Source organism: Tigriopus californicus, chromosome 9 (assembly GCF_007210705.1).
Source record: "Tigriopus californicus strain San Diego chromosome 9, Tcal_SD_v2.1, whole genome shotgun sequence".
Classification (NCBI taxonomy): Eukaryota; Metazoa; Arthropoda; class Copepoda; order Harpacticoida; family Harpacticidae; genus Tigriopus; species Tigriopus californicus.
This window is the reverse complement of record NC_081448.1, coordinates 4,681,555-4,709,006: the sequence shown is the minus strand read 5'-3', so window position 1 is coordinate 4,709,006 and position 27,452 is coordinate 4,681,555. Positions and strand designations below refer to the sequence as shown.

General features: G+C 41.5%; 6 protein-coding genes across 9 annotated transcripts in view; 3 read left to right on the top strand and 3 right to left on the bottom strand.

The window, feature by feature from the left end:
- The window catches only part of LOC131886984 (anaphase-promoting complex subunit 13-like), a 3,552-nt gene extending 1,197 nt beyond the window's left edge, over window positions 1-2,355 (top strand). The window contains exon 3 of the mRNA XM_059235468.1: window positions 62-2,355. Coding sequence (XP_059091451.1) covers window positions 62-223 — 162 coding nt within the window. The 3' untranslated portion in view covers window positions 224-2,355. The remainder of the gene's footprint in view (window positions 1-61) is intronic.
- The window catches only part of LOC131886973 (hydroxyproline dehydrogenase-like), an 11,090-nt gene extending 5,550 nt beyond the window's left edge, over window positions 1-5,540 (bottom strand). The window contains exons 1-2 of the mRNA XM_059235457.1: window positions 5,381-5,540; window positions 5,145-5,261 (exon numbers count right to left, since the gene is read on the bottom strand). Of these exons, the coding sequence (XP_059091440.1) occupies window positions 5,145-5,261; window positions 5,381-5,497 (234 nt within the window). The 5' untranslated portion in view covers window positions 5,498-5,540. The remainder of the gene's footprint in view (window positions 1-5,144; window positions 5,262-5,380) is intronic.
- LOC131886979 (transmembrane protein 53-like) lies at window positions 2,071-3,502 on the top strand. Of its 2 annotated transcripts, none has more exons than XM_059235462.1 (2): window positions 2,071-2,212; window positions 2,356-3,502. In XM_059235462.1, the coding sequence occupies exon 2, from the start codon at window positions 2,412-2,414 to the stop codon at window positions 3,378-3,380; it is 969 nt and encodes a 322-aa protein (XP_059091445.1). In that variant the 5' UTR covers window positions 2,071-2,212; window positions 2,356-2,411; the 3' UTR covers window positions 3,381-3,502. The 2 variants fall into 2 exon arrangements, with proteins under 2 accessions (XP_059091445.1, XP_059091447.1); XM_059235464.1 differs by lacking the exon at window positions 2,071-2,212 and having other exon boundaries at window positions 2,406-2,946; window positions 3,034-3,502.
- A 378-nt stretch (window positions 5,541-5,918) lies between the features above and the next one.
- LOC131886657 (centrosomal protein of 290 kDa-like) lies at window positions 5,919-9,941 on the bottom strand. The gene has a single exon (XM_059235055.1). It carries the CDS (start codon window positions 9,785-9,787, stop codon window positions 6,134-6,136), a length of 3,654 nt encoding a protein of 1,217 aa, XP_059091038.1. The 5' UTR covers window positions 9,788-9,941; the 3' UTR covers window positions 5,919-6,133.
- A 6,849-nt stretch (window positions 9,942-16,790) lies between these two features.
- On the bottom strand, window positions 16,791-22,981 carry LOC131886967 (tRNA (guanine-N(7)-)-methyltransferase non-catalytic subunit WDR4-like). Of its 3 annotated transcripts, XM_059235450.1 has the most exons (5): window positions 22,776-22,971; window positions 20,510-20,781; window positions 19,958-20,429; window positions 19,650-19,888; window positions 16,791-17,111 (listed from the first exon to the last, which is right to left on the bottom strand). In XM_059235450.1, exons 1-5 carry the CDS (start codon window positions 22,877-22,879, stop codon window positions 16,975-16,977), a joined length of 1,224 nt encoding a protein of 407 aa, XP_059091433.1. In that variant the 5' UTR covers window positions 22,880-22,971; the 3' UTR covers window positions 16,791-16,974. The 3 variants fall into 3 exon arrangements, with proteins under 3 accessions (XP_059091433.1, XP_059091432.1, XP_059091431.1); XM_059235449.1 differs by lacking the exons at window positions 16,791-17,111; window positions 19,650-19,888; window positions 19,958-20,429; window positions 20,510-20,781 and adding an exon at window positions 20,782-22,610 and having other exon boundaries at window positions 22,776-22,981; XM_059235448.1 differs by lacking the exons at window positions 16,791-17,111; window positions 19,650-19,888; window positions 19,958-20,429; window positions 20,510-20,781 and adding an exon at window positions 20,782-22,622 and having other exon boundaries at window positions 22,776-22,980.
- LOC131886983 (putative defense protein Hdd11-like) lies at window positions 17,347-19,648 on the top strand. Its single transcript, XM_059235467.1, has 2 exons — window positions 17,347-17,624; window positions 19,253-19,648. Exons 1-2 carry the CDS (start codon window positions 17,444-17,446, stop codon window positions 19,600-19,602), a joined length of 531 nt encoding a protein of 176 aa, XP_059091450.1. The 5' UTR covers window positions 17,347-17,443; the 3' UTR covers window positions 19,603-19,648.
- Window positions 22,982-27,452: the final 4,471 nt, after the last annotated feature.

Here is a 27,452-nt window from a genome sequence, read left to right as displayed (position 1 = left end):
GCTCATAACTGGAATTCAAGACGAAACTGAATTGGGCAATGGTTTTTTTTTTTTTGAGTAGGAGAAATTGCCCGAAGAGGACATTGCCGTACCTTTGAATGAACTGCCCGATCCGGAGGCCGATAACGGGGCCAATGGCGAAAGTATGAAAGAGCAAGAGAATAAGTGGACTGATCTCTCCCTGAATCAGTTGTCAGAGTCTACATCCAACGAACGTCAATAAGCGAACCCACCACCCAATCAATCGTTAAGCCATCATGGCCATGGTCAAAATTGCTGTGCTCTCGTTGTCTCTCTTCATTCCAATAATCTGTAGTGAAGAGCGATTTTTCACGTCTGTCTGGTGCCAAGGATCACACCAAGATCATAGACATTGTGCTTTCCGTAATTTGTGTTTCTCCCCCTTCTATCAACAGTTCATTTTCTTCCATTCCCCACTATCGTCCGTTTTCTCCGGGATCGACGATCCCAATGAACAGAGAAACATGGCCAAATTGTCGCCGCTGATTGGCGGGAATCAGTTCTATTTCGATTATGTCATGATGCCACAGGAGGCTCGGTCCAATTTTAGTGTCGCACGAATTGAGAGACCCACACTCATTTTGGCTCGATGGAAACCGAATCATTTGCTCCACGCTCTTCACGACGATATTTTACCGATCTATGCCACTCTGAGACACCTTTGCCTGGGGGACATCCATAAATGCATGAAACGATATCAGTTGGCCATAATTGGCGCTCATTCCAGATATGACCAATTGTATCAGATTCTGTCAAACCATCCAATTCTGTCGCTTCATAAACCGCTCCAATCCTCGGAAAGAAAAAGTTCCCTTCTGTGTTTCGAAGAATCAGTGATTGGATTGGACACAGAGACTTTGTGGTATGATCATGGCCTTCAAGGTCACCAAACGTCGATCGATAACTTCCAATTAAAGCCTGGGTTCTTCGGAGAATTTCGTCAACTTTATGAAGAAAGTCTTCACGGAAGTCTTCCACTCAAATCGAGGAATATAGTTGTGGTTTATTCCGATCAAACGAACCAGATTTCGAATTCTCTCGAACTAGAAAAGGAGCTGATAGATATCTTTCCGGGGAACTGCGACACGTTTGACCTTGAAAGTGACCAAATCAGAGCAATAATTGAGGCGGTGTCCAATTGCAAGGTATTTGTCGCGTTTCACGGATCTGCTCCAAGTTTGGCGCTTTTTGCTCCCAAATCGGCCATCATCTTGGAAGTTTTTCCATTCGGTCTCCATCCGGACACGTTCTCCTTTGCAAAGACGTTAGCCAAACTTCAAGGTAACCCTTATGAGGCTCTAGTAATTCATCAAAGATCCTTGTCCCAGACATTTCCAAACCGTGCTCCCAAATTTGGCGGGATTGCTCATTTAGCCCATGAGCTACAGCATTCTATCGACGACTTGGATTACGTGGACAATGTAGGACACGAAGATCCCGCATACTTGTATCGACTTCACCAAAAATCTACCATCGACCCCCATGAACTAAGAGAAGTGCTTAACAACCTTGTTGAAGATCTTAACGCCGGATCAAAATTGAATGCATTCCAGGACCCACCTTTATTATGGATGTTCCCCTCCAAGGTGTTTGATATCAAATGCCAGGTTGTCGATAAAGTGGTGGAAGTTTCATGGGAAACCCCCTTGAATCTGGCTTTTATCCCATTCAAGGATCTTATTTATGAGGTCTTGTTGGAGAACCAGAGCATGGATCCATCACAGGGAATTGTGTCATCACGCGATTTCTCGACACGAGAAAATAGGATCTCGATCCAAGATCAGATCAATTTCAGGACTATTAAGGGGTTAAAATTTTGGATAACCCCAGTCCTGGACCTGGATCAAAGAGGGCCCGAAACATTTGGTGAATGTGATTTCAGTGACTATGATCTTTAAGCCAGCATTCAACGACTTGAAATCCATATCACATAGAACGTTTAATTGCATTATCAACCAGATAGACGTGCATGACATGAAGGAGTAGAAAGCAAGCTTACTTCTAGGACTGATTTGGCCAGAGCCTCTCTCCAAGATTTGCCATTATACCTGTGAAAACTTTCTTTTGGTCCAAAGTGATCTTTATGAAGGGGGAGGCTTTCCACGGATTCGGGACACACTCGTACCTATTGTACAAGCCTTAAAGTGACCCTCTGATCGAAAGTAGCTAAATTCCTTGACCAGAAAAATAGGTAAGGCAGATCGATGAAGTTTGAGGAATGTGAAAACGACCTTGAAAGTGATTCATACTAAATTATTCAATAAAAGCCTTTGGTTGATTCCCGCTGTGGCTGGAGCTTAAGATCGTAAATATTTCGTCGAATCACCATTTCAGGGCGTGAGCGCAAGTCAAAGCAGATATAGTTGCAATCGCCAAAGAGTCATTTTATCATGGACCGAGACGAGCAAGAAGAGGCTCGGGATGCCCTCTTAGACGATGGCGAAGACGACATGGAGTTCCACATCACCTTTCCTTCTCCCATGGCCAAGGATGACGAAGAGATCATTCATTCAGACATGATATTTGTGCCCAAAGAAGATCCGGAACCGGTCGTCTACTTACTGGGTTGGGCTGGAGCTCTCGACAAACATCTGTCCAAGTACAGCAAGATCTACGAGAGCACGGGTTGCATCACTATTCGCTACACAGCACCGGCCGAATACATCTTCTTCAGTCCGGAAAAAATCAACCCTTTAGCCAAGAAGCTGCTGGATCTCATCGAAGAGATGTCTCTCGAGGCCAACCCTGTCTTTTTTCATATCTTCAGCAATAACGGAGCGACTGTGTACCAATATATGGCCGAGAACATCCGCACCAATCCGAACTATCAAGCCATTCAAGCCAATATCCGAGGACACATCTTCGATTCATCGCCGGGTCGTCGCACTTGCTCCTCATTTGTCAAGGCCACGTCAGCCGTTCTGGGTGCGTCTCATTGGCTAGTCAGGCTCCTGGGCCCGTATTTACTCTTAATCTTTGTATTGGCCAAAGCCCTAACCCGCCGTGTTGTAGGTCTGATGGTGAATGGATCGGGAGAAGCCGCCGAGGCTGAGCTCTTTGTCTACGATTACATTCTGAAAAAGGACAACGGATTCGGTCAACCCCAACTGTTTCTATATTCAAAGACGGATGATGTGATACTGGACCACGACGTGGAGGAGATTGCTGCGGCGAGGGAGAAAGTCGGGTGTGATGTGACCAAAATTTGCTATGATGACTCGGCCCATGTCCAGCACTTCAGGACCTATCGAGAATCATATGTGAGCGCTGTTTCTAGCTTTGTGGCAAAGGCCTTGCGAAACGAAGATAATCGAGCTATTCGGACAGGTCCTCAATCAGTCGCGACCAATGAAACGTAGTTGTCAACGATGAAGTATCCCTTGAATTATCATAGTTAAAGACCAACGTTCATTTATCACATCACTAATTGTTATATGCATCGGAAAAAAGATGAAAACAAATACAATCAACCACTCTTTTACCAGGACATTTATCAGGTTGTAGCTGAAGACATTGCTTGACATACAGAACAAATGCCAGGTTTGCTTTACGATTATTTCGGGAGAGAAATTGGAGGATTTAAGACATCCAAACTTTTTCTGCGAGTGGGTTGCGGGATGATAGTTTTTTGTCAGAAACTCAAAATTTGTGCCTTGGGTATATAACAATAACAGGTTTTTTTCTGAAAATTAGACCACAGGCACCCAGTTGAACATACACCCTGAAAATCTGCGCATTTGAATGTTTTGTCATGGGTGCTCTATTTTGTGAAGAATAATGCATCTTCACTATTTACTACGGGCAACCCCAAATAATCGATCAATAATTCATCCTATTAAAATATAATGATCCATTTAAAGCTGTCTAGTGGTCAATTTTGCATTTATTGGTAATCATTTTCAAAAAAGAATGATGTTTGATAGACCAACACAGGTTTTTGCAAAAGAGTTTGAAACAGGTACCATTTTTTCAAATTCCGCGGGGTTGAACACTGAAAATTCTTTTTTTTTTTCAACCTTGAAAACCCCTTGAGGTAAAGATAATTGGTAACTTTCGTCCATGAAGGATTTGGGGGTAGCATTCAAAGATAATGAAAGTTCTTTGAGATTATATAGTTCAGGGTAGGTCAAGTTTTTCAAACGTGTTTTTTTTCAAAAAGGTGCTAGACGTTTTGGTCCACAGATAGTGTCCTTAGTTCAATAGGGTTGCAAAAGGTCGAACTGCTCCAAAGATGTAATACAAGGAACATGAAAAGAATGAGAGTGCTCTAGCATTAGGAGATAGATACTCGAAAGGTTGGGATTTAATAATCTTCCCCTCTATTTTCTTAGGCTCCTTCGTCATTCAAATTGGTAATATTTGTAGTATATAAGCACGGCATGTCATATTTGTGGGACTTTAGCACGTTTTTGATCGCCCCTCTGTAATGCTAGAACTTTAAGAGTTTGCTATTTTGCTGTATCAAATCTAAACTCCTACGCATGTCAGTCTTTTCGGTTTTTTTTGTTGTTTGGTTTGGATTTGAAAGTCACCAAGACCAATGGATTGTAGGTGACTTTCTGTTAGATGAGCACCCGACTCCTTTTCTTGAACCCGATTGATTGATCTTTTACGATTGTCGGCTAGCCTCCATTGTCTCAAATCTCGATTTCCCCCCATTCACTTCGCTCTTTCATGGTTTGAAAAGTAAAACTTCACAGAGCTTTTAGCTAACTAAGAAGCCGTTTGTTTTGTGCCTTAGCCGACCACGCGCTTCCTTATTGATCCTGGCAAGATTTGTCAATTGTCGACCAAGTTCTCAGACAGCTTATATTACTCACGCAAGGCACACTCAATAGCTTCCCTCAAAGATGGTTTAATGAAAATTCTAACGATGCACTTAGAAAATAATGAAAGTGACAACAACGATTAGAGTAGTAGTTCTGGTGAAATCAAACGTGAAGTACATCCAAGGGACTAATGGTCTTAATTGGTAAGAATTCTTGCAATTTCACTTGTCTTGTCTTCGATGCCTTGAGTAATGTGTAGAACAGAAGAACTAAAGTGGAGAATTAAATTGTCTTTTTTTTTCAAGCCTCTGAGGGGTAGAAGATTTTTATGCCATTATCAAATCTATAACTTACCCTCAAGCTGTTGTCCACGAACACGTTCACAGAGCAAATCCGAAGGACCATCAAGGCACGGAAGATTTCCCAGCTCGACTTGAATTTGAACACATCCCGATGGTTCTCAAAATTCAGCTATATGAAGGACACATTTTGTAAGCTCTACACAAAAATGGATATTTACCGTAATTTTGAGAGAAAACTGCTCTGCAAGTGCTCCTTAACATTTGTTTTGTGAGTCAGTGACCATTTACCGTTGGGTTATTAGAGAGGACAGACGTGCAAAATATTCTCAGATAAGGCTGAAGAAACACCTTGTTGCACAAATGCCAAGTTTGGTTGATCCGACGAGGAACACTCAAAACCGTCATGATGACTTCACAAATGCAACTCCAAAACTGTGTCAATTGAGGAGGATCATGTGCGTAGTCACTAACTCTCCAATTCTCCAATTTGTTGCCTAATTTGGTTTCGTCCGGTTACATCCTATGAAACATAGTGCCTATCGGTTTTCTTGGGGACTATTAGTTCTAGAATATAGATATATACCCTGGTATTTCATGGTCCCAAAGAAAACTTAAATCATGCGACTATCTCAGCAGCCTTAGAGTCTAGGAACAAAGGTTTGGTAAAAAAAACCTCTGTTTATGTAAACTTCAGAATGAAGGTCCTTTTAGCAATTGATCATGATCTCAATGTCCCCCATGAACCTTGATTTCAATTGAAGATAATTGGAGCGAGTTACGAGGGTACGTAGAATGCTACGAGCAATGAACGTGAAGCAAACGGTACATGAGAATTTATTCGCAAATACTACACACATTATGGATTCTACATATGGCATGGCATTGGAAAACGTTAATAATAACAACCTAACATGCTTCCCATTCTGCAAGTCTTCCAGCAAAAATGGAAAGGTGCATGAACACTCATGCTTTTGAGCCTTTTTTAAGATCCTTGCTTATGGGAGGACCAATAATGATAAACGCCAAACCCTCCCTGCAATTTTAATTCTTTTTAAGCATGAAACCTGTGAAACTTATCAAACGATAAGGATTACTATATAGAAATGACTCTCCATAGCCCCGCCATTCCACCCAGACTTGATCACCAGCTTTGAGCGAAGTAATAAGTGTCATGGAGCCGGTGTCCCGATCAGCCATGTTTTCGCCGTTCTTTTGGTAGTTGTTGATCATGCCCAAAACTTGCCACCCTTCGTTGCCCGATGATTGTTTGTAGAGGGCGCACCATACCGCCTGACTGTTCACCGACACCATATTGGCGGTAAACGAAAGGAAGTAGTCTCCCGAGTCTTTGATTGTAGCATGACCCGTCTCACGGTTCATGAAATCATTTGTGTTGACGTTGCAAATATTGTATAGGATCACGCCAGAAACGCGGATCTCATCGGAAGTGACTGAGCACGAGAACCTGGGTGGGTCCCGTTGACCACCGACATCGGAGGCCAAAAGCGTTACTGTCGAGCGGAAAGTGACCAAATCTGAGGCGAGGCTTTCCACGTCTGGTCGAACTTCGCCAATTTCGGATTTGCATTTTTGTATGTCGCGGGACATGTCGGTTATGTTAGTGCTTAGAGATCCTAGACGGGTGTCAAGTGAATCCTGATCCACAATTTGTGCTTTGAGGTTGAACAAAGAATTGGTGAGACTTGTTAAGCCAGTGCGAATAGCAGACATGTCGGTTGTGATAGCATTGACCTCTTTTTCCTGACTACTTTCACCTTTTCGAACCTCCTCCATCTTCAGCTCTAAATTGGCCATGTCGGTGCCGATGTTTTCCTGGTCGGCTTTGAGGGCAGAGATGTCGTTTTGGTGCTCAAACAGAGTTGTCTTCATGGTATAAGTTTTCGTGGTTAGAGTAGCAATTTCACCCTTGAGATTGGCGTTGATATTTTCGATATTTTGAAGTGAGTTTCTGAACGCCGCATTTTCGGTCGTCACGGTCTCTTCCAGATTGGTCAGGTTTGTCGTCATATTTACTACCTCTGTCTTCAATTCGGAGATGTAACGCTCAAAGGAGTTGGCCAGTTTATTAACATCCCCATTGACGTTGTTGATGTAATTGCCCAGACCAATAATGTTGGCCTTCAGCGTGCTGCTATTTAACTTGAGGGTATCAATCTCGTCCCCAGCCAACACGATGGCGTTTCTATTATCGGTCACATTCTCACTAATATCGTCCAACATACTGCCCATGGCTCCCATCCTGGTTTGGGCAATCCTGAGTTCTTCTTTAGTGGCAGTGAAATTTCCATTCAGCGACGTCACATTTGAAGTCAGCATCGATATGTGGCCTTGAATGGACGAAATGAAAACATCCACTCCGGCGGTGCCAGCCTCAACCTTGGAAAGGTCAAACTTCATGGTTTCGATGGAGTTCCTGGTCTCCATTTGTTCATCTTGGATCTTCTGAACATCTTCGCCGAGATCACCTGCAGTTTGAGCATAATTAGCGAAAAGGCTTTCAAGAGTCTGATATCTTTGAGTCATGACGTCCAATTCGGTCTCCAGTGCGCCGGCCAAGCCGTTCAAACGCGTGATGTTGGCCTCAGTCAGTCCTGCATGCTCCGTCACTTTGTCGTTATGGATGTCATGCAAGTCATTGAGCGTTCCCATCTGAGCCTCCAACCCACTGTTTGCTACCTTGAGCTCGAGGATCTCGGCCTTATTCTCCGCTGCAAATACTAGTAACCTGGAGATATTAGCTTGTACTTCGACACTATAGTTCATAAGTCCGGTCAGTCCGATTTCCAGAGCCGAGGTCGTGTTTCCAAACTTGTCCATTCGTTTGTTCTGTCGGGAATTGGTCAGGGCGTTTTTATCCGTTTCTTGGGTAACTCTACCTTGAAGGTGGGTCACATTCTGGACCATCTCTTGTAGTTTTGTACTGATAACGGCCGTGGTGTTCCACAAGATCGTCATCTCGCCCTTTACCTCATTGGAGTGATCCGCCATTTCCACGAGTTTTGTTTTGATGGTTTGTGTGACATTGTCCATATCATCTTGCATGGCGCCAAGACTCTCCGTGACGAGACCTAGATTACTGACAGTATTATTGATCACGCCCACATTCAATTTGGTCGAGAACATGTCTTGTTTCATGTCAATGAAGTGCTTTTCCAAGCTGGTGATCCCCCTGACAATGATGGTGTAATTGCGCTCAGACTGTTGAGTCTTGATACTTAACAAAGTGGCGTTACCTTCCACCATATGCAATTTGGTCTCAAGCCCCGAGATCTTCTCACTCAGGCCAATTGTCACATTAGAGTTCACAACAGTCGCGTCTTGGTGCTCAGTCATCGTGTCATTTAACAAACCCAATCTGGTTTGAAGAACAGAGTTCGTGTCTTGCAGTCGGAGTATCTCAGTGCCCACTTGGCCCATTAAGTTTGACAAAGATTTGTTGAAGGCTACTAATTGAGGCTGAAGCTCAGCGAGTGCCTCCTCCGAGACCTCAATCCTGGAGCCCAGATCATTCATGGCGAGGAGCACCACAGTCGTAAAATTGTTCCTCACCTCAATGTTATGCCTTAATTTCAAATTGATGGTGTCAGCGAAGATGGACAGCTCATCGTACTTGCCCTTAGCGAAGTCAACACTCTTTCGAACCGACACGAAATCCGTGGCAAAGGCATCGGATTGCAACTTGATCTCCTGCCGTATTTGTTTAATGGCGTCCTTAATTGTCATGATGTTCTCTTCCGTCTCCTCAGTGGTGTTCAAGAGCAAAAGCTTTATATTCTGTTCTAAAGCTTTGACCGAAAAAGAAAGCGTGGTAATATTCATTTCGTTTTCCACTTTTGCATTGTTAATCTCTCGTGACAGATTACCAATAGCGTCATTGAAAAACGTGGGGCTGATGATCGTTGTGCGCAATTTCATAATTTCTGTGCCAATTTCGGAAGCAAAAGCTTGTGTCATATTTTCGGTTTGTTTGAGTCGGTCTTGAAGGATGTAGTCGGTCTGAGTCAGGACAGCAATCGAGTTGGTCATTGTCTCCAAAGAGGCCTTTACCTCGCCTGAAATGTCACCTGAACTACTGGACAACTCCTGCACCGATCCCTTGAGGGCGTTCATTCGTTTGGAAAGACTCGTCACGTTGGCCTTGGTCTGGTCTGCGTGATCTTGGTAATGTTGCAAGAAGTCGGAAAAGGATTTTGAAAACACCTGTAGGTCTGTGCGCATGACCTCCACCTTTGTATTTACTGTGCTTGATTCCTTGGCCATATTACCTTCACTCTTGTTGAGAGCTTCCCTGGTGTCGGCCAAGTCTTTGGCCAAAGCCGATACCTGGTTCTTCAACGCCTTGTTTTCATCCAGGGTGTCATCCACCTCGGTCTTTAGCCTCTTGTTGGAGGCCTTGATAGAGATCACCTCCTTTCTCATCAGGGAGATTTGAGCCTCCAAGGCATCGGCCCACCTCTGGAGGGCGTCTATCAACCCGACTGCCACACCATCCTGATTGCTACTGGCTGCTTGTTTGAACTGCCGACTTGTCCTGTATTGCACCAGATCTAGATGTTCTAGATCGCCTAAACTCTCCAGGGTCTGAGGCACTTCAATTGCACTACCATGGCCCACGTTTAGCCAAACAAAAACTAGGATTTGAGAATAGACACGAAATTGTGATTTCTTCTTCATGTTGGTAAGGTTTGAGATCAACTAAACATTCCACAGGGGCCCTATCGAGCTTATTGAGTAAGATCTGGATGAGCGTTGAAATCACTCTTCCCTCGAGTACGTCGACGGATGATTCCGTTTCACAAGAGGAAATCCCTGTTGAAAACGAAGCGATCGAGGGTGGGCGCGTGACAATGGAAAACAGGATAAAGCCAGAGGTGTATAGGTCAAGTAATAGACAATGTGAGAGTGATCGCCGTGATCACGTTTGAATCCAAGAAGGTCAACGCCGGTCGCGGGGCGATTCTGGGGAGTGATGATGAATTAGAGGATCGCTTATTTTTCCACCACAATTAAACTTCTCATCGTTTTCAAAGGCGAATTTCGAAGAAGCCGTGAAGACTGATTTCTAGATTTTCTCGGGGAAACGACTAGGTACAGTTGGTTTTTTCACATGGACTCCCGAGACGAAACTGACACACTGACTTTTTCACAGGAGAGCTTCCACAGGCACACACGCCGATTCAGCACCATCCACTGTTTGAAATGGAAACCCATTTCCTGTTCCTCTTTGATTTTGATCAGATCAAATAGATACAAACTTGAATAAATGTATCATTATATTTTCGATCTGGTTGATGGTGATATCAAGCTGGCCTGGTTAATCATCTACTAAGATGCTCTGGGTTAAATTTTGTCAGTGGTTGATGCCAAGACGATCTCTAGGTTTCTCGTCCACTTTTTACGGTTTCGTGGGCTACAGAGGTGCTGATGTTGGAAGTGGTGCAGTATTATACTACACTTGTTATCGTTCTCATACTCTTCTTCGCTCTCTCGTTGAGCGTTGATCATCTTCTGAAACAACGACCATGCGAAGTAAACCGAAATGGCTGAACAAGAGCCCCCCAACTGTACAAATGGCTATCCCATTAGCTGTAACTCTTTGCTTCCTCTCGAACCTTGCCATTTCACATTGGTTTCACTAATACCATTCGCAGTACTATGAATATATCATACGGTATGTCACTCAAGATGTCAGACTACAACTTCATTGGATCATCCTCTGGAGTGTCTAGGATTAGCATATCTGTATATTTCAAATTGAGCCTGTTCAGCTCGTATTTGAACGTACTGTACTACTTGCAAGACGTGTAAAATAGTTATCATTCAGCCAAAGCTGGGCGTTGCTGAATTTCGAAGATATAATCCCGAGGATATATCTGAAGTCCAGCTTTGAACAATTTATTATTCCTCACCAGGACGGACTTATCGGGTGCATTTACCATCGATCAAGTATGCGAGATATTTCTGGCTTCACTTTCGAAAGCGTAGACTCTCAATGCCTTTCAGCTCTAATACACTATACAATTGTGATTGAGCGAGTGTATCGCCAAAGGTAGATGGCTAAGAAATCACTGGGACGAGGTTATCGTCTGAAGTTCGGAAAAGGTAATTCAAACTATTTTTATCTATACTCTTGTTTTGTAGAGTAAATGAGTAAACATTTTCTTGGTAATTGATTCGTTCGTGTCCAGGTTTGGCATCTTAACGCATCATCTTGTGGTGGAGTCCATTATCATCGCTCATTGATATTTTCAGCAACCACATTAAATCGTCCATTAGCCCTCTACTCATCTTAATGCCAACTTAGAACCAACACACCGTTAATCAGCGGAGCAAAAGTAAAAGTGTCCCAAAAAGTTGGTTTTCTAACAAAGAATGGCGCCAATTTGCTCTCCTCAAAGGCCAGGTGCAAAATTTGAGCGATTACAAGGGGAAAACTCATGCTCGCGGAATCGCAAGTAGTTCAGCTTCTTTGTAGTTTTCATAATAAATAAAAGATAAATAAAAGGGGCTAGTGCTCAAATGGTTTACAATCCAAAAGACAAAATTAAAACTTGCAAATCCTTTTGTTTATTGTTATCAACCAAAGGCATGGGCCAGAAAAACTATTTGGCTTACATAAGGGCAAATCATTTAAAGCATGAAAGTGCTAATCTTTTCCATCTCTCACTTTTTTCATGTTTCAATGAGCAAACATATTATTAAAGGAGACGCAGTACATAACAACTGGAGCGAGCTAAAATCCAACCTTGCAGGATTTCTGCATACTTTTCAAAGGGCATGGAGAATAGAAATATAGGTATGAATGGAAAAATGTCAAATGCAAAAGCCTAGAGAATCAGTCTATTGAATCACCAGCATAAGACATGACACATAAAATTATCAAATTTCCAATATGAACATTTGTATCTGCATCAGTGGGAAGCATAACTCCAAGTGTGCCAGGTCACTTAAAATTGTTCTGAATTCTCATCTAAGCATTGTTACTTTTTATTCCACACCAATATTCTCCCAATGAAGTGAAGACAAATTGACATGGGTCAATGGAGCAAAAGTGGAAACAAGCTGCCAAAATAGCCAGCATCATGCAGTGATTGAAATTTTATTTAAATCAATTTACTATCTTTTTTGAACAGAAGGTTTTTGATATTGAGCCAATTTATCATTGCAGTGTCAAAGCAACACAAAAAAAAATATTTTTTAAGACAAGGCTATAAAAAAGCATTGGTTTAGTTACATTTTTTACTACATTTTTATTTCGACTCTCAACACTTCATTATTTACTCTGTCCGTTTTGTTGCAAGCTTGCTCTTGCTCCCATGTGATTTAATTTTTTCGTTTCTTTTTCACTGGCTTTTCTAACTGTTATAGGGAATGTAATCCCCAGTACTATTAAAATGAAAGGTTACAATTCGTCTATTTTGTACCTTTTAATCTTAATGTGATATTTGGTCTATCAACAAATTTCAGTGGGAAGACCAAGCTAGTCCTTAATTGTAGGGTTGATCTTGAATGCTATTTAAAAATAGCCCAAGTCTGACTAGAAAGATGCTACCGGATCAACAATGCCTACGTATTCCCTACAAACATTAGAGCGAAGCTCTACAATTGACGTGATTTTGCATTTTTTTTCCTGCTTCTGTTTACCTTGTGCATGAGAGTTGGGCCAAATTTCATCGAATTTGTTTCCATTTTCCCTCACTAATTGGCTGGCCTTGATGAATTGCATTTGTTGTATTGGCTTCTCTTTGCCCTGTAAACCTTATTTTGATAGTTTGATATTTTGTTTCTAAATCAGCCCAACAAATAACTACTAAATCAAATTTTGGTTGAAGAGCCAGCCATGTCTTTTCTTTGAAATAACAATAGTATGCAAATGATTAAATAAACTATTAGAAGAAGTCAATAAAAATAATAATAGGGAAACTATAACATCTTTCAAGTTGTTCCTGGATAGTAATAATTATATTTGAACTGCAGTTGGCAAGAGACAAGGATTTCTTTTTGAATAAGCAGCCTCCCAACAGTATTGAAGTTGAGTAACTAAGCCTCTTGTTTCTTGATCCGCTTGAAGAGTCAGAATCGACTTCATCATTCTAGTATTCCCAATTTATCAAAGGAAATCTTGGTGAGTGAACTCGAGAGAAAACGAAGCACGTTCATGTAGTAGCATTTTCTCAGGCATTTTTGATTGAGAGCTACATGTAAGTTTCTTCTCTATCATCACTCTCATCTTCTGTAAGAAATATGGTCCAGATGACATTGTACAATTTAACTACTGAGCATATCCTTTCTTTGGACTTCCCCGCCTCATCCCAACGAATGATAGATGTTTTTGACGTCATGATCTCATACACAGCAAGAGATCTACAATTATTACGAACAGCCTTTGAGAGAAAAATATGATCTCTTTCCGGGCTCTATTAAAACGTTACAGTGAATTTAATCCCTAATGCTTTTAAAATGAAAGACAATAATTCCTGTCTTTCTCAACTTTTGAATTAGCCGATTGGGCTCTAACTCATGTTTATAGGGTTGTTCAAGTATGCTAATCAAAGATAAATCCGGATCCGATTTGAATTTTACTTGTTTGACAAAGCTTCCGAATGTCAGGGGGAAGCAGATGAAACCATCAAAAAGCCCGAGAAAGATCATTATAAGGGAGAAGATTTGGTACAATGATTAGAGCAGTTTTCTTTCATGTGAGAGGTTGCTGGTTTGATTCTCCTTCCTGACCTTTCTCATGGTGGCTCGTGTTCCGCAATTTAGCTAAAAGTAAGAGAAAAATCGAAGCCTTTGACAATTGGAAGTTGTGGTGCTTGCTAAGAATCCTGATTTCTCTATGATTTTATTTCGGTGATTGAAAGAGATGGCCTAGTCGATTGCAATGATTTTCATTTCCTCAAATCGCCTTTAAAATGACGTACTCTTTCAAGCGGCAAGGACTTTACGGTCGCAGTGTAGTACCCGACACACTTCCTTCTAGTTCCATGAATTTTTCGGTAACTTTCGAAAAATCGAATCGGGCCCATGTTCGTTTCGGTTTTTCGATTTTGTATTTTTCAAAAAAATTTAAAGTCTAGCAGAGAGCAACCCACAGATCTTAGTGCAGAAGCTTGCCAGGGAAAACCATGTGTCTGAACTAATGATGGGTAATTTGCTGAAGGAGAGCATGCCCATGAAGTCCAGGGCCATTCTCAAAGTGCAAAACCTGTCCGAAAAGCAACAAAGAAGAGGCTTGAACAATGACAGAGGGGACTTAATTGACTCAAAGACCATGGCAGTGACATGGTGGCAATCTTTAGGGATGATAAAAACTACAGAGGTGACATTCATATGTACAGAAAGAATTAGAGGTGCTCGTACATTGTCACTGACCCCAACGTTGTGGACAAGCCTATCCGATTTGTTCCGAGATCAAAACATCCATGATTAAAAGATCTGATAGGTGCACTCTGAAATCTATTTGAATTGATGGTACATTGGACGATTCTTAGTACTGGAAGGTCTTGAACATAACATTCCTAAAGCTCAACAGAACGTATGAAGTTGTAAAGATGAGTTGGACCCAGCCACATTTTGCACCCTGTCTTGGAGCAGATAGCCCAGCTCCTAAACTCCAAGAAATTTTGTTCCAAGGAATGGAATCATTTGGATGAACACAAGCAGAGGCGAGGGCAAGTGCCACTTTGCGTCCAAATATTGCCTCTGTTAAGCCCGCCTGTAATTTGTTTAACGGAGATGAGGCCCAGGTTGCTTGTCGGTCCAAAATGGAATCCTGTGTGGCCGTAGATGGCAGCGTCTTTGACAAAAATAAATCAAAGAAGATAACAAACTAGAAATGTATCTTTTGCGAACTAAAGATTTCATTTGTTGCAATCTTGTATGTGTCGGTTGATTGTTGCACATATTATGACACACCCGGTCCCTGTCAGCTGGTAGTCTCCACTTTTTTTAGCCTTTCTTAGTACGAGAGCTCTCGCATTCGTATGTTGTTCCGCGTGAAACATCTTTTGATTGTCTGACTTAAAAACGTTCGAAAAATCCAATCAAATACGCCTTTAATTGGATACGCACATCAAACTTTCCATCATCTTGGAGGATAAATTCTTAATGGACGAAACCTGCACAATATATTTACCTTTATTTTCGACAAGTGGAGTCCATAATATTGTGTCGACCCATAGGCCATTTAGCAGAATCAATTCCATTCAATGGAAATTTTTAGGGTTTGGTTTGGGGTCAATTTTAGTGACCGTAGAGGCTTAATGTTTTGAGAGCACCTCCGAGCCCTCGATTATCCAGGCTAGTTAGAACAATGAAGTCCAACTCTCTTCTTTCTTAGATCCTCTCATTGCTTCAATTTGTTTCCCTTTAAAGCTTTGATATTTGTAGGGAATACGTAAGTAGGGGTTATTGATCCGGTAGCATCTTTCAAGTCAGACTTTGACAAATTTTTAAATAGCATTTTAGATCAACCCTACATTTAAGGACTAGCTCTGTCTGCCAATCTCAAATTCGTTGGTAGACCAAATATCATATAAAGATTAAAAGGTACAAAATAGACGAATTTATAACCTTTCATTTTAATAGTACTGGGATTTACATTCCAAATAGCTGTTAGAAAAGCCCGTGAAAAAACAAACCAAAGCACATACTCTGAGCAACCAAAGATTACTCGATGGGAAAAGATCGCCTCTTTTGGCCTTGACATTATGAAGAAGGAAATATATATTTAGTAACTAATTGGGATCTTCGAATCCCTTGTCCTATGACTGAAGGCTTTGGATATTGACTGTAACATGTTGAAAGATGTGGTCTTTCAAAAACGTGCTATGGTTGGCAATTCCAGAGGTCTTCCAATGGACTAATCATTCGGTCAATTGAAGGGGACGAGTTTGAGAAGAATGTGCGAGTAATATCGAGGTCACCTTCAATTACTTGAAAATGTCCGTCATTTCAAATTGGATTTCAGTTTACAAACCACTTCAACATCCTTGACCCAGGCAGGGATGAGAACAAAAATCACCATCCAACTTCACATTTTCTCAACGAGAGTACACATCCATGACCAACATCTTCTGCCGGACCATCTCCGAGAATCCCATGGCAAAAATTTCCTAACTTTCAACATTTCTTCCAACACGTTCCCGGAAATTGGGGTCTAGTTTTAGCTAACTTTCCATCATTTAAGCTTGGATAGCAATTCCAATATTGCCAGATTCGACATGATGCACTCCCATACTCTCCCTAAAAAATGATGAGACCATTACAAATCTCTAAAGATCAGCACGATTCCGCCTTAGTGTTGACAGACGTTGGTGGGAGATGTAGTACTTTTGTGATCGTCACGAACTTCAGTACAAAGTACATGGACCAACATTCGGCAAAAATCACAATTCATGGGAAACTTCAAGTTGAAACGTCTGCTTAATCTCCAATACATGATCTTTAGCTCTTTGAAGCATCCCATCATTAACATTGACTTCAGTCCAAGGTACAACCTAGACCTGCCGACCTAATCTGATTCATCAATCCTCTACATGGTAGGTGTAGAGTTTCAATGGACGCTGGCCGTCACTGTTTTGGCCGAAGCCACCATTGTTTGTGGTCGAGATGGTTGAATCGTTTCTTTCTACCACGGCAGTTGTGCTCTATTGGATCATGAAAATCATACATCTTGCCGATAGATATGTGTTTATTGTCCTATAATGGGGGTACAGAGGGTGGTGGTTGGTGATTTCAGGTTCCATCCCATCCATTGGTATCGTTATCTCTCGGTATTTAAGGCGTTAGAGATCTGGTGATGTCCAAGCACACGCGCTTGTGTGTGTACTGTGTGGTGTGCACAGCATGCATGTACGTTAGCTTTGAAGTTTTGGCTTCTTGTTGGACTGCTTCTTGCTGATGATTCTCTGCTCTTTCCTTTGGAGATAATCTTTCACATTGTCGAACCATCGCTTGTACAGCTCATCCAAACCGTTAGAACAACTCGAGGAGGCTGAAACAGGAGACAAGAAACTTTTTTTCATTCCCGAAAAGGCACGGGTTTCGAATTGACTCCTCGAGATCTTGTATAATAAGTATGGTGGATCCCATTGTCACGGACGTTCATCAGCTCCACTTACCATTTTGTTCTGTTCTATGCAATCAATTTTTGAGCTATCAACAATTACCATGACGTTGTGTATCATGGTAAGAGACTAGGCCCACCAACAGTCGAGGGATATCGTTGACAAAGAACGACACAAGGACATAAATCCTTTGTCCCGTTACATCTTCTTGGTACTCAAATGTCAATGTTGGCCAGTTTTGAATTGGCACTCGAACAATATGGTTCTTACAATTGTTGTGTGCATATCCACCATTCTGGTCTTTGATGTATCTTGTCTACCCAATGGGGCCCATCCCAATGCTTGTGTGGATATGGTACCCGGTCATATCCCCAATCAGGCTACTGGACCTGCTCCGTTCCAAATTCGAGCCATGCCCATGAATAATGGCCAAGTTATGGGTAACTAAAGATATTATACTATTTTATATGAATACGTGCCTTACGCTATACGAACACCGGAGTCCGCTTTCTTGGTTCTTGTGAGGTCACGTATTCTTCAAGTGATTACGGGGATGAAAAGAAATGTTGGCACACTTATGGATGCTTTGCGAGAGTACATAGGATACAAAGAGAGTACATATGAAGAGTGAATTAGTATGCTCATAAAAAAGGTAGATAATACATTTGAATAATATCATGCACATTTTCACCGCTTGCATATTCAAGATACCTAAGCAGCAAAATTATAAATCAGCAGAATAAAATGTACTCAAAATATTTTTTAAGTGTGATTTGAAGCTTATCATAAACCTTTATGATCAGTCTGTAAGATACCTTTCCCCTGGTCGATTTCGTGACGTGTTCAGACTCGTTTTGTTTATGTTTAAACGATTTCTATTTCAGAGAAAATAAATACATAACATTAAAGTTGCAGAATAAAATAAATAATCGGAATGAAACATATCAAATAGTGTACAGAATGGTATGAACTTACTGACAACTTACTGACAAATGGCCCGGAAAAAAACCCCAACACACAAGCGAATCAGGGTGCAATCGAAGAGCTTTACAAACTCATTGTTCAAATCGCGAACTCCTAGAAACATGGACTGTGTTCGGGGCTTTCCGCCATATCGACCATTCTTGGTCAAAGCAACTCTCAGCCATTTTTTTTAAAATATAGTAATAAAATAAGATATTTAGATTGCTTCGAAGGCAAGCCATTCTTATATCATTTTCTTGTAAAGTGACTCGCTTCAAAGCTATGTTATCAAAAGCTCATGTATCAGTGATTGCTAAATAAGTACTACATCTCTCGAGTACCCTAAGCATAATTTTGGGCCTAATTTGGCCACGATCACACATTCGACAAAATCTTGTGGTCCTATGAAGTGCTAATTTTGAATGAAATGACTGATTCAGGAAATACAAAAACTTTCCCTTCCGTTTCAGTCCACATCTCTAGACTTAATCCTAATGGCATCCTAATTTTCAAAAAGTACTCATAAGTGTAGCAACATTTAATTTGACCCAATTTGTCCCATGGAGGATTTGTGAGGTACCTACTAGCCTCTTGCAAAAGTAGGCTTGATAGGGGCAATCGTTAAACGTGCGGTTTAATTTGTTCTTGGGGGGTAATTTTTTTGCTTGAATAGAGATTCCATCGACCTGTGTTAGATTCGACATGATGCTCTCGAAGTGGTATAGTGGTTCGAGGAAACAACCATTCCATAAAAATATGTACTTAGCATGAATGAACGAAAACATACAGTGCAGCATGATAAAGACACATGTCCCATGAGAAATACTCTCGTAAATAAATCAAAATCAAGCACATATTTTGGCACCAACAATTTTCAGATTCAATGGCTAAAAACTTAAGACGGACCAGTCAACACCAACAGCAAGAAATTTACATCAGTGGCAACCCAACTTCATAAAGAAAAGAGGTTCAAACCTGTTAGAGTGACGTACTGGGGGAGTGTACTGAAAGAATAACTAAGTGATTGCACTTTGACAACCAAAAAACTATTTTGTGAGATGTAAGAGTATCTTTTAGAACTGTACTCATGCAATATTCATTTCAGTTCATGTGAATGCCACCTCTGACGTGGATTTCAAGGGTTTTATGATTATGGCCAAGGACGAGTCAAGCCAAGAGCGCGGTCATGGCTACTTCATTGCTACGCCAGATTCGAAAAAGATCGCTCGTCACATGAATTGTGAGGGCTTCCCAAAGAGCTGCAACGATCCGGCAGCGTGTCAAGGCACGGCTAATGCTCTCACTCATTCGAGTAACGAATTCAAAAAGAGCGTGACAGCCGTTTGGACCCCGCCAACTCAAATGTCAGGGCATGATATTATCTTCGTGGCCACAGTTGTGGTCAAGTTCGACACCTGGTATGAAGGCCTCGCCTCAAATTCCGTTCTTGTTTAATTAACGAGCTTAAATATTTAATAAAAGTGTTTATATATTCCACTGACCTTGAATGAATTGATCTCTTTCGGGATTCGGGGTGAGGGTAAAGGCAGGGTCGGGAACGAACTTGCCCTCTTGGAACTGAAACCCTAATAAAGGCTCTTCTTGTCCCCTTTGTAAAATGCATAGAGTTCCATTTTCCAAGTGAGCGTGGTTCCAAATTTCTTCGGCAGTTTTGACTGCCTGTACAAAGTCGAAGGTTTCACGCTCAGCATCAAATCTATACACCAGGATGCCTTTATACCTAAAATACAAGAGCAAAGCAATCAGTTTGAGCATGTGCATTTTAGAGCGGCGATATAAATTTTCTTACTGATTTAGAGCCACAGTGATTATGGCATGGCCTTCAAATTGATGAAAAAGGGCTTGCCGCACTGCGGGTGGAATCTTCTTTTTGTCTCCATTCATTTCAGTTACTTCCACTAGATCCATCCCCGCATCTGGATGGCACAACTTGGAACAGATCTCCTCACCTTGGAGGTATTTCCAAATCTTGATGGTTCCATCACCAGAGGCCGAAAGCAATCGCTTATCCGGCATCAAAGACATAGAGGAAACAAACTCTTCGTGACCCAAACAGAATCCATGGATATTGTAGGAATTCGGGTAGTGGGTGATGCGGATCTTTTCATCTCGATCGCTTGTAAGGATGAAATGGCCGCATTCAGACATCTTAACATCCAACACCATGGACAAATGACCCAAAATCACTTTACCAAATGGATTTTTCTCGTCGCCCAAGGTGGTCGAGGTCAGATCCAACTCATATATATCTCCAGATTTGTCTTGAATTAGAGAACAAAATAATAGGTTAACAACCGCGAAGACCTACTAAAGGGTGGCAAAGTTCCAATCCAAAAAGTACCTGCGATAAAGACAATGTCGTTCGTGTGAAACACAACTTGGTTGGCTCTCCGTGCTAAGCTTAACTGTCGCTTCAAGGTCCAATCTTGGGTATTCCAAATAGTCATTTGCTTGTGATCGTCACATAGGGCCAAAACGGATCCATCAGGTGAAAATCGTCCACACAAAATGGTGAGTGGATCACTGGATTCTGGTTGGGGTTGGATTGATTTCCCGTCCGTCGGGGGAAGAGGGTCGGGAATGGTAATGGCTCGGAATGGCACATCCTGAAGGCTAAAGAATGGGACCAGAGTTAATCAAGAGGTTCGTTCAGCTAATAATGATCCATCAATGGTATGATGACTAAAATCCAGGGAAGGTACTCGATTATGACTCATTTATTGGCTTAACGCAGAAACTTCAAGATGTGGTCACAACAGACCGTGCGTGGTAAAGTATCGACACCAATGGCGTTTTTGAGATGAAAATGACCACCCCAAGGGTTGGTTTTCAACTTGCTCTTTGATTTCTTACGAGCTTTTTTACTCAAATGATGAAAATTCATCCTCGTGTTCGGGTCGCTGCCGTTGGAAGTAAGGTAGATGATATTCCGGATTTTCTCACATTTTCGCAACACCTCGATGACTTTGCCATCGGCACCTCTGCGTTCACCGTCCAAGATGACGGCCAAAGGACCACTTTGGTATTGGGCTTCTTCCAAGATATCGCGCAAGAGTCCCAGCGCTTTGCCACTTTCGAAACTACAATTCTTGATCCCGTTCAAGTCCGCACTCTCTTCAGCATCCTCAATGCAATCACTGCTCGCATCTATTCCGTACCAAAACTTCACTTGACTGGCCAAATTCAGACTACAAAAGCCGCTCCCACACCCAACTTCGATCACGGTCATGTCCGCAGACGGCACGAGCATATCACGAACCAAGTGTAAATGGTTGAGCGATGCGGGTAGGTTAATGGGAAACTTGGATGTGGGTCGGATCAAAAATTTGACTCCATTCAGTTCTTCTACCACATGAGGTTCGCCGTGAATCAACTCAGAAATCACTTCGAATGACGAATCAGTTCGTTTAATCTGGAAATAGATCCCTTGGATATCCAGCTCGAAATCACCCGCTCGAGCACTAAAGTAGTCGATCAACTGTTGCTTTTGCTCTTGCACTGTCTCCGAGGAGAGATCTTGCGGGTTAAATCCAACGGCAACGACAAGTTGATTCTCACTATTGGACCGGACCATCATTTCTCGCCAATGACCCGCTGGATTGGGATTGTCGGCATTGGGTAACGCATAGGCCTTCAAAGGCGCTTGACGAATGAAGGCCTGATACAAATGAGCCACTCGTCGGTGCGACTCTTTCAGGCTTATCACCCCATCCGGTGGCACACAACGTAACCCTTGGGTAGACTTGAGCAAGCATCCCACGGTTTTCTCGGCCCCGTCCACGCCCACATGGACCATGAACTCGTTACGATTGCGATAAGCGGTCAAAATGGGGGAAGGCACGGTCTCATAAATATGTTGCGTTTGCTGACGGTCTAAATAGGCGGGTCCGAGACCCCGCAGATACCGTAATACCATTTCGGCCGTGAATTGGGATTTGAGTCGAAGTTCCTCGTCATACGGCCAGTCATGAAAGGGGCTTAAGTTGGATTTGAGCACGGCCCGTTGATTAGCGAGGGTCAATTCGGTGGTTTGAGCCCGATTTTGGGCCTGCAGGGCGTGGCAGACATTCCGGTAAGTCTGGACTTGGGCCTTTTGAGAGAAAGGGACTAACAATTCTTGGCACGCTTGCTCCTTGGCGGCTTTCATGGCCTGGCCTTGGCCGGGTTGGACCTGGATGTAAGGCTCGATCCGCATTGATTTGACATAGACCGGAGGTGTCGGGGGCGTGCTAAGGGGGGCAATAGGGGCAGTCGGGGCCGACGGACGGGCCGTAGCCGTCTCGAGCTGCTGGGCTTCCTTTTCTAACTGAGCCTTCATATCCCAAGCATTGACTTGCCAGGGCAACTGGTCGGGGTCGGTCACCTTCAAGTGGGCGGTCGAAGCTGTCGAGGCGGTGCTCGGGGCGTGACGGGGTCGACGGAGGTGGCGGACGATGATCAAGCTGAAATTGAGACTGACACAGAAGAGAGTGAACGCGTCGCCTCCTATTTAGGCTCAATAACTAAGGTCGCTCAAGGGGTTCGAAACGAATTAATAGACATGAATAGGGAAGACAGAAAGACGCGATTTGGTTGATTTTCCATGGCTTTATATCTCTTATATCTACCTGTGGGATGATGATGATGAGGATGAGGAGGTTATAGGGGCCGGCCAGAATTTGAGGCCGCTAGTCAGGACCAGATGGCCTTTACCCGTGATGAGAGAGGCCATGGTTAGCCCAGACCTGGATGGTCAAGTTTGTGGGGGATCCCACGTGGTTTGTTGATGTTGTGAAGTGTTTTGCTGGAGACTTCAGACCTGAGAGAGAGGTTGTGTGACATTCAAATAGGATGACGATCCCGGCGACAAATCATTTTACAGCCCAGGTTCAATTTATGCTTTACACTTCAAAATGAAATAATAAGGTTCCTGGCCATTAAAAGGAGGCCAATGTCAGGCTTAAAACTCAACTAATGCCAACTATTGCTTCGCAGTCGCCGACTTCGGTATGATCTGTGAATGTGCCCATTCATCTCAAGTTAAAAAGGACAGCGTCAGTTACAACTAGTTACAACTAGAGCCACTATAATAGAAGAGTACGCGCATGAGATTTTTGGTCCCAAAACGTCGTTTTCTTTGTACTGTGGTTCTTCAGTTCACCCCCAAGCGGCTTTTCCTGTGTTATGTATTTACTTCATTATTCGCAAGAAAATAAATCGGTTGCAAGATTTTTTTAATTTTATAGTCTCTACGACCGTAAAATATAATAATTTAGATGATTCGGAAGGTTCAGATTCACAATTGATGCAACCTTACCCTGGATTGGCAAAAGTGATGGGTACATGTACGTATCACTTTTGCCAATCCAGGGTAAGGCTGCCCTATCTATTATAGTGGTTCTAGTTACAACAATCCTGAGAATCACTGGAATGTGGTCAAGGATGCAGAGGACGAGAGGTAAGTAACTTGATTGATCCGTTCAGATACCTTGGCCTTCCTCTTGGCCCTTAGTCGCTATGATTATTTATTTCAGATTTCAGTTCAACCTTTTGGGTTGTCCCATCGTTTCCAAAAGTGTCTCAAAATACAAATCTTCACAACTATTAAACTACTCGTATAAACGAAACACTTTTGAATTGATATTTACATTGATAAAGGTACCTATTAATGATTTAGAAGGAAAAAAAACGATATTAACAATGCCATACTTTTTTTAGCATACCAGGAACTAGTTCTTAAAAAGTAATTTCGTAATTTATTTCTCTTACTTCAAACAGAAAGTAAGCACCAACAGGGCTCGAGTAACGCTATTACATTTTGGACAAAAGTAACCGTATCGGCAGTGAAACGAGACACCTTATCGTCCTTGGCCCGACATCCCTTCGGAGTATTGGCGGTCACGCAGCTTTGTTCGGCTCCCAGCCAAATGCCATCAGCGACGGGAGTTGACAAAGGATCTGTTCAATTTGGCCCATCCACTCTATTACAAAAACCAAGATTTTCATCACTTACCTCTACCTACCTGTCTTTGTACTATCTGTAACTCAACTCTTACCTTTTTTCATGTGCATTGAACCAATTCTAGTCATACTCGTTGTGATATCACTTTCTAGTCAACTATTTTATTACCTTTACCTTCTTGACATTTTTCTTGTTTTATCAACAAACCTTTATATACATCAGATTTTATTTCATAGTTATTTTTACGCCATGACATGACCAAGAGTCGCAATAAAAGATTATTATAAAGCCGCCTTAACATTTGTTGTGACTTATGACTGGGACCGGCCAAAATTTGCATATAAATATGGTCTTTATTGACAAGAAATTCGCACTAAAAAATCACCCGAATATGCCCAAATATTTGCAAATGAATTTGCCAAAACATAAGCACTAACTTCTTCTGGTTGCCTGTAAAGGCTATTTTTACACTTCAACTCAAGCAATAGTCAATGAAAAGTAAATATCTGTTACAGTAACTCTCAGCACACTAATTTGACCCTACTATATGTGGGTAGAAGAGGCTAGTTGTGGTACAGTATTGGTAGAGCATCTATTCTCCGGCTCCATGTTTCGAATCCTGGTTTGATCCCAGGCTATTCCAGTCAAGCTTCTTTGTGGTATTTAAATTACTGCATGAGTTGCTGCTCCGACAACTTAAATGGGCAAACAAGCTGTCACTCATGAGGGTGAGGCAATAATCAATGTTCTCGTGACTACAAAGCAGGAATATCCCCCAATTTGGACACCTTTCATCAGATGGAAGGCCAAGTGAGAGAGCTGCCATCTTACTTTGTAACAAACGAACAAACCTGTGGGAAAACAAATCTTGCATTGTTCAAGCTGCCTCTGACACCAATGACTAATTATTGCCAGCATCTTGTACATTTATCTTTAATATTGCATGAAAAAAATGTACTTCAGTTCTGCAGCAGCATATTGATAATGTTACAGTGAAACTTTTCCACAACAATTTTGTTATTAAGATTATTTTTAATTACATGTTAGAGCTAAGATGCACTGTTTTAAAGTTTTTTGAAAATGATAGCAGGTCAATTCTTTCCACATTAATCATCCATCTCCTAACCATACATTGATAACCCATGGAAACATCTTAAGATGTGTCTGACTTTCCAAGGAGAAGAATGTTGCACAAACCAAGTGCATCCCAACCTTTGCTGTGAGTCGCAGTTTTATGGACACATTGTGTGAAAACCCGTGTCGTTTGCTGATGGGGACTAAATTAATTGTCACGGAAGATTGCAACTAGGGTTGCCATTGGACATTTTTAATGGCATATGACATTAGTGGTGGAAAGCCGTAAACCCGTTATTTAGCCTCAAAAAGTAACCCTGATTTTTCTTCCGTCAATCTAGGGTTGCTTTTTGCCCATGCGTAACATTTTACGTTATAATAGAACTGGTTGGTGCTTTAACCTCCCCAGTTTTCTGGCAACCTTGAATTTGAAATTTGATTTGATCCCATCACTAGTGTCGGGTAACTGGACCATTACACTATGGACGTTACCCAATATGAAAATCCACTCAACAGTTGCTGCAATAAAAGCAGTCGTTCGAAGTTAACATGCAGTTAAATCAGGATTGCCAAAATATGATCCAGATATGCCAAACAATTGAGCTAGACAATTAGTGCCCAGACGCGTCCTTGAGTTTCTACATGTTTTCCCTATGGAAATGAAGCTAGTTTAAGAAATTTGAGAAACTACTTAACCTTTTACTGAGATTTGAATGTTTTTCCAAACTTTGATGAAGCCATTTAAAGAATCTGAGAAGCTGCAAAACCTTCACAGGGTTTTGAAGGGCACATTGATGTAAAAAGCTTCAGCCTGATAATTAAAAGATTCCATTGTTAAAGGTATCAGTAGTTAGATTTTATTTTGAGCAGAAAATACTAAGCTTATTTTTAACTGCTGCTTTGTACCTATAAGCAGAACATTTGTGTTTCCCCATTGCTTCAAGTTCCTCAATCTGAATTGTTCCTATAACTGAGGTATGCATTTTCTTACATCCAGATTGTTGTTTTAACAAGTCTGCTTTTCTTGAGCATTGTGATACAATGGTAATGAGCAATGGCTCTATTGAGTGCCATAGCAATGCTGATCATCAAACATGTTGTATTTTGTTGATAATAAAGAAATGTTTAGTTTTTTGTTGATGTTTTGTTTGATTAGCTTGAAAAATGTAATTTTCTGAATTTCTTAAGATGGCTTGTGGATTAAGTATTACATAGGTAAGAAGGCTGGACTGTCAAAGGAGACAGAGCACCCAATACATGTAATTCAATAAAGATTCACAAGTTTCCATCTCTAGATAAAGTTAAACAGAATACCCAAACTGTTCAGGCCTAAGGGTTACTACACAACTCAATCACTTGATATCAAGAGACATTTATTGCTTGAATTGCCTTTTTCTTCATACAACTTGAGGCAATCTAATACTGAAATTGTTGGAAAAAAAGAAGTAAGTCAATTTTGAAATGCTGGGGATTCAATCTTGATGCTAGTAAGGTAGTTTGCAAGAAAATAGATTCTAAACCCAGGACTTAGTATTTTAAGACCTAATGTTGTAGATTACTCATATTGATGTTAAAAAATCACTAAATGTACCTCTAAATAAGCGGTAGAGAACAAATTGACCAAGGTATTTTGATGATGCAGTTTCATCATTTAGAATAATGTCTGTCAGAGTGTTTTAGGAATCAATCAATTGTCATCTTAAACCAGAATTACTATCCTGAAAAATAAAACCATTCTGGTTTTTGTATATACTGACCACTTGACCTAAAATTTTGGGTTGTCCTGCGCTGACAGTCACATTTGATCTCCCTGTAGTTGTTGTGATCTAGACTACGTAGGGCTGGGCATTGGATCCAACTTATTGGATCGGATTCCGATTCCAATCGGATTGACTAACAATTTTAGGATTTGGATTCGGATTCGGATTGGGAAGAAATTTTGGATTACGATTTGGTCAGATTAAACATTTCGTTCGGATTCGGATTTGGGATTGGAAAAAGTTGGATTGGGTTCGGATCTGACCCAAGTCCAGAATTGCAAGAAAAACTAAATGAATGTAAATTGGTTTCTTTCCCAACTTTCAAAGTGAGAGGGAAATCAAAGAACATCAAAGTTAAAATCTATGAATGGACCAACTTTCTTAAAAGTTATCACAATTGTGTGGCAATCCCACACAAATAAAGAAACCTCAAAGTTCATAAAATAAGAAAAGGATCAAAGTATTTGCTGTCCATGCGGTCAATATTAAGAGAAAGGAAATTAGAACAG

Excerpts from the sequence above, each read along its gene's own strand:
- LOC131886657 (XM_059235055.1), bottom strand. The coding sequence starts at position 9,787 with ATGAAGAAGAAATCACAATTTCGTGTCTATTCTCAAATCCTAGTTTTT.
- LOC131886983 (XM_059235467.1), top strand. The coding sequence starts at position 17,444 with ATGGTTCTTACAATTGTTGTGTGCATATCCACCATTCTGGTCTTTGAT. Across the intron at positions 17,625-19,252 it reads GAATAATGGCCAAGTTATGG|TTCATGTGAATGCCACCTCT; the intron begins GTAACTAAAGAT and ends TATTCATTTCAG.
- LOC131886967 (XM_059235448.1), bottom strand. The coding sequence starts at position 22,879 with ATGGCCTCTCTCATCACGGGTAAAGGCCATCTGGTCCTGACTAGCGGC. Across the intron at positions 22,623-22,775 it reads TCATCATCATCATCCCACAG|TCTCAATTTCAGCTTGATCA; the intron begins GTAGATATAAGA and ends CTTCTGTGTCAG.
- LOC131886979 (XM_059235462.1), top strand. The coding sequence starts at position 2,412 with ATGGACCGAGACGAGCAAGAAGAGGCTCGGGATGCCCTCTTAGACGAT.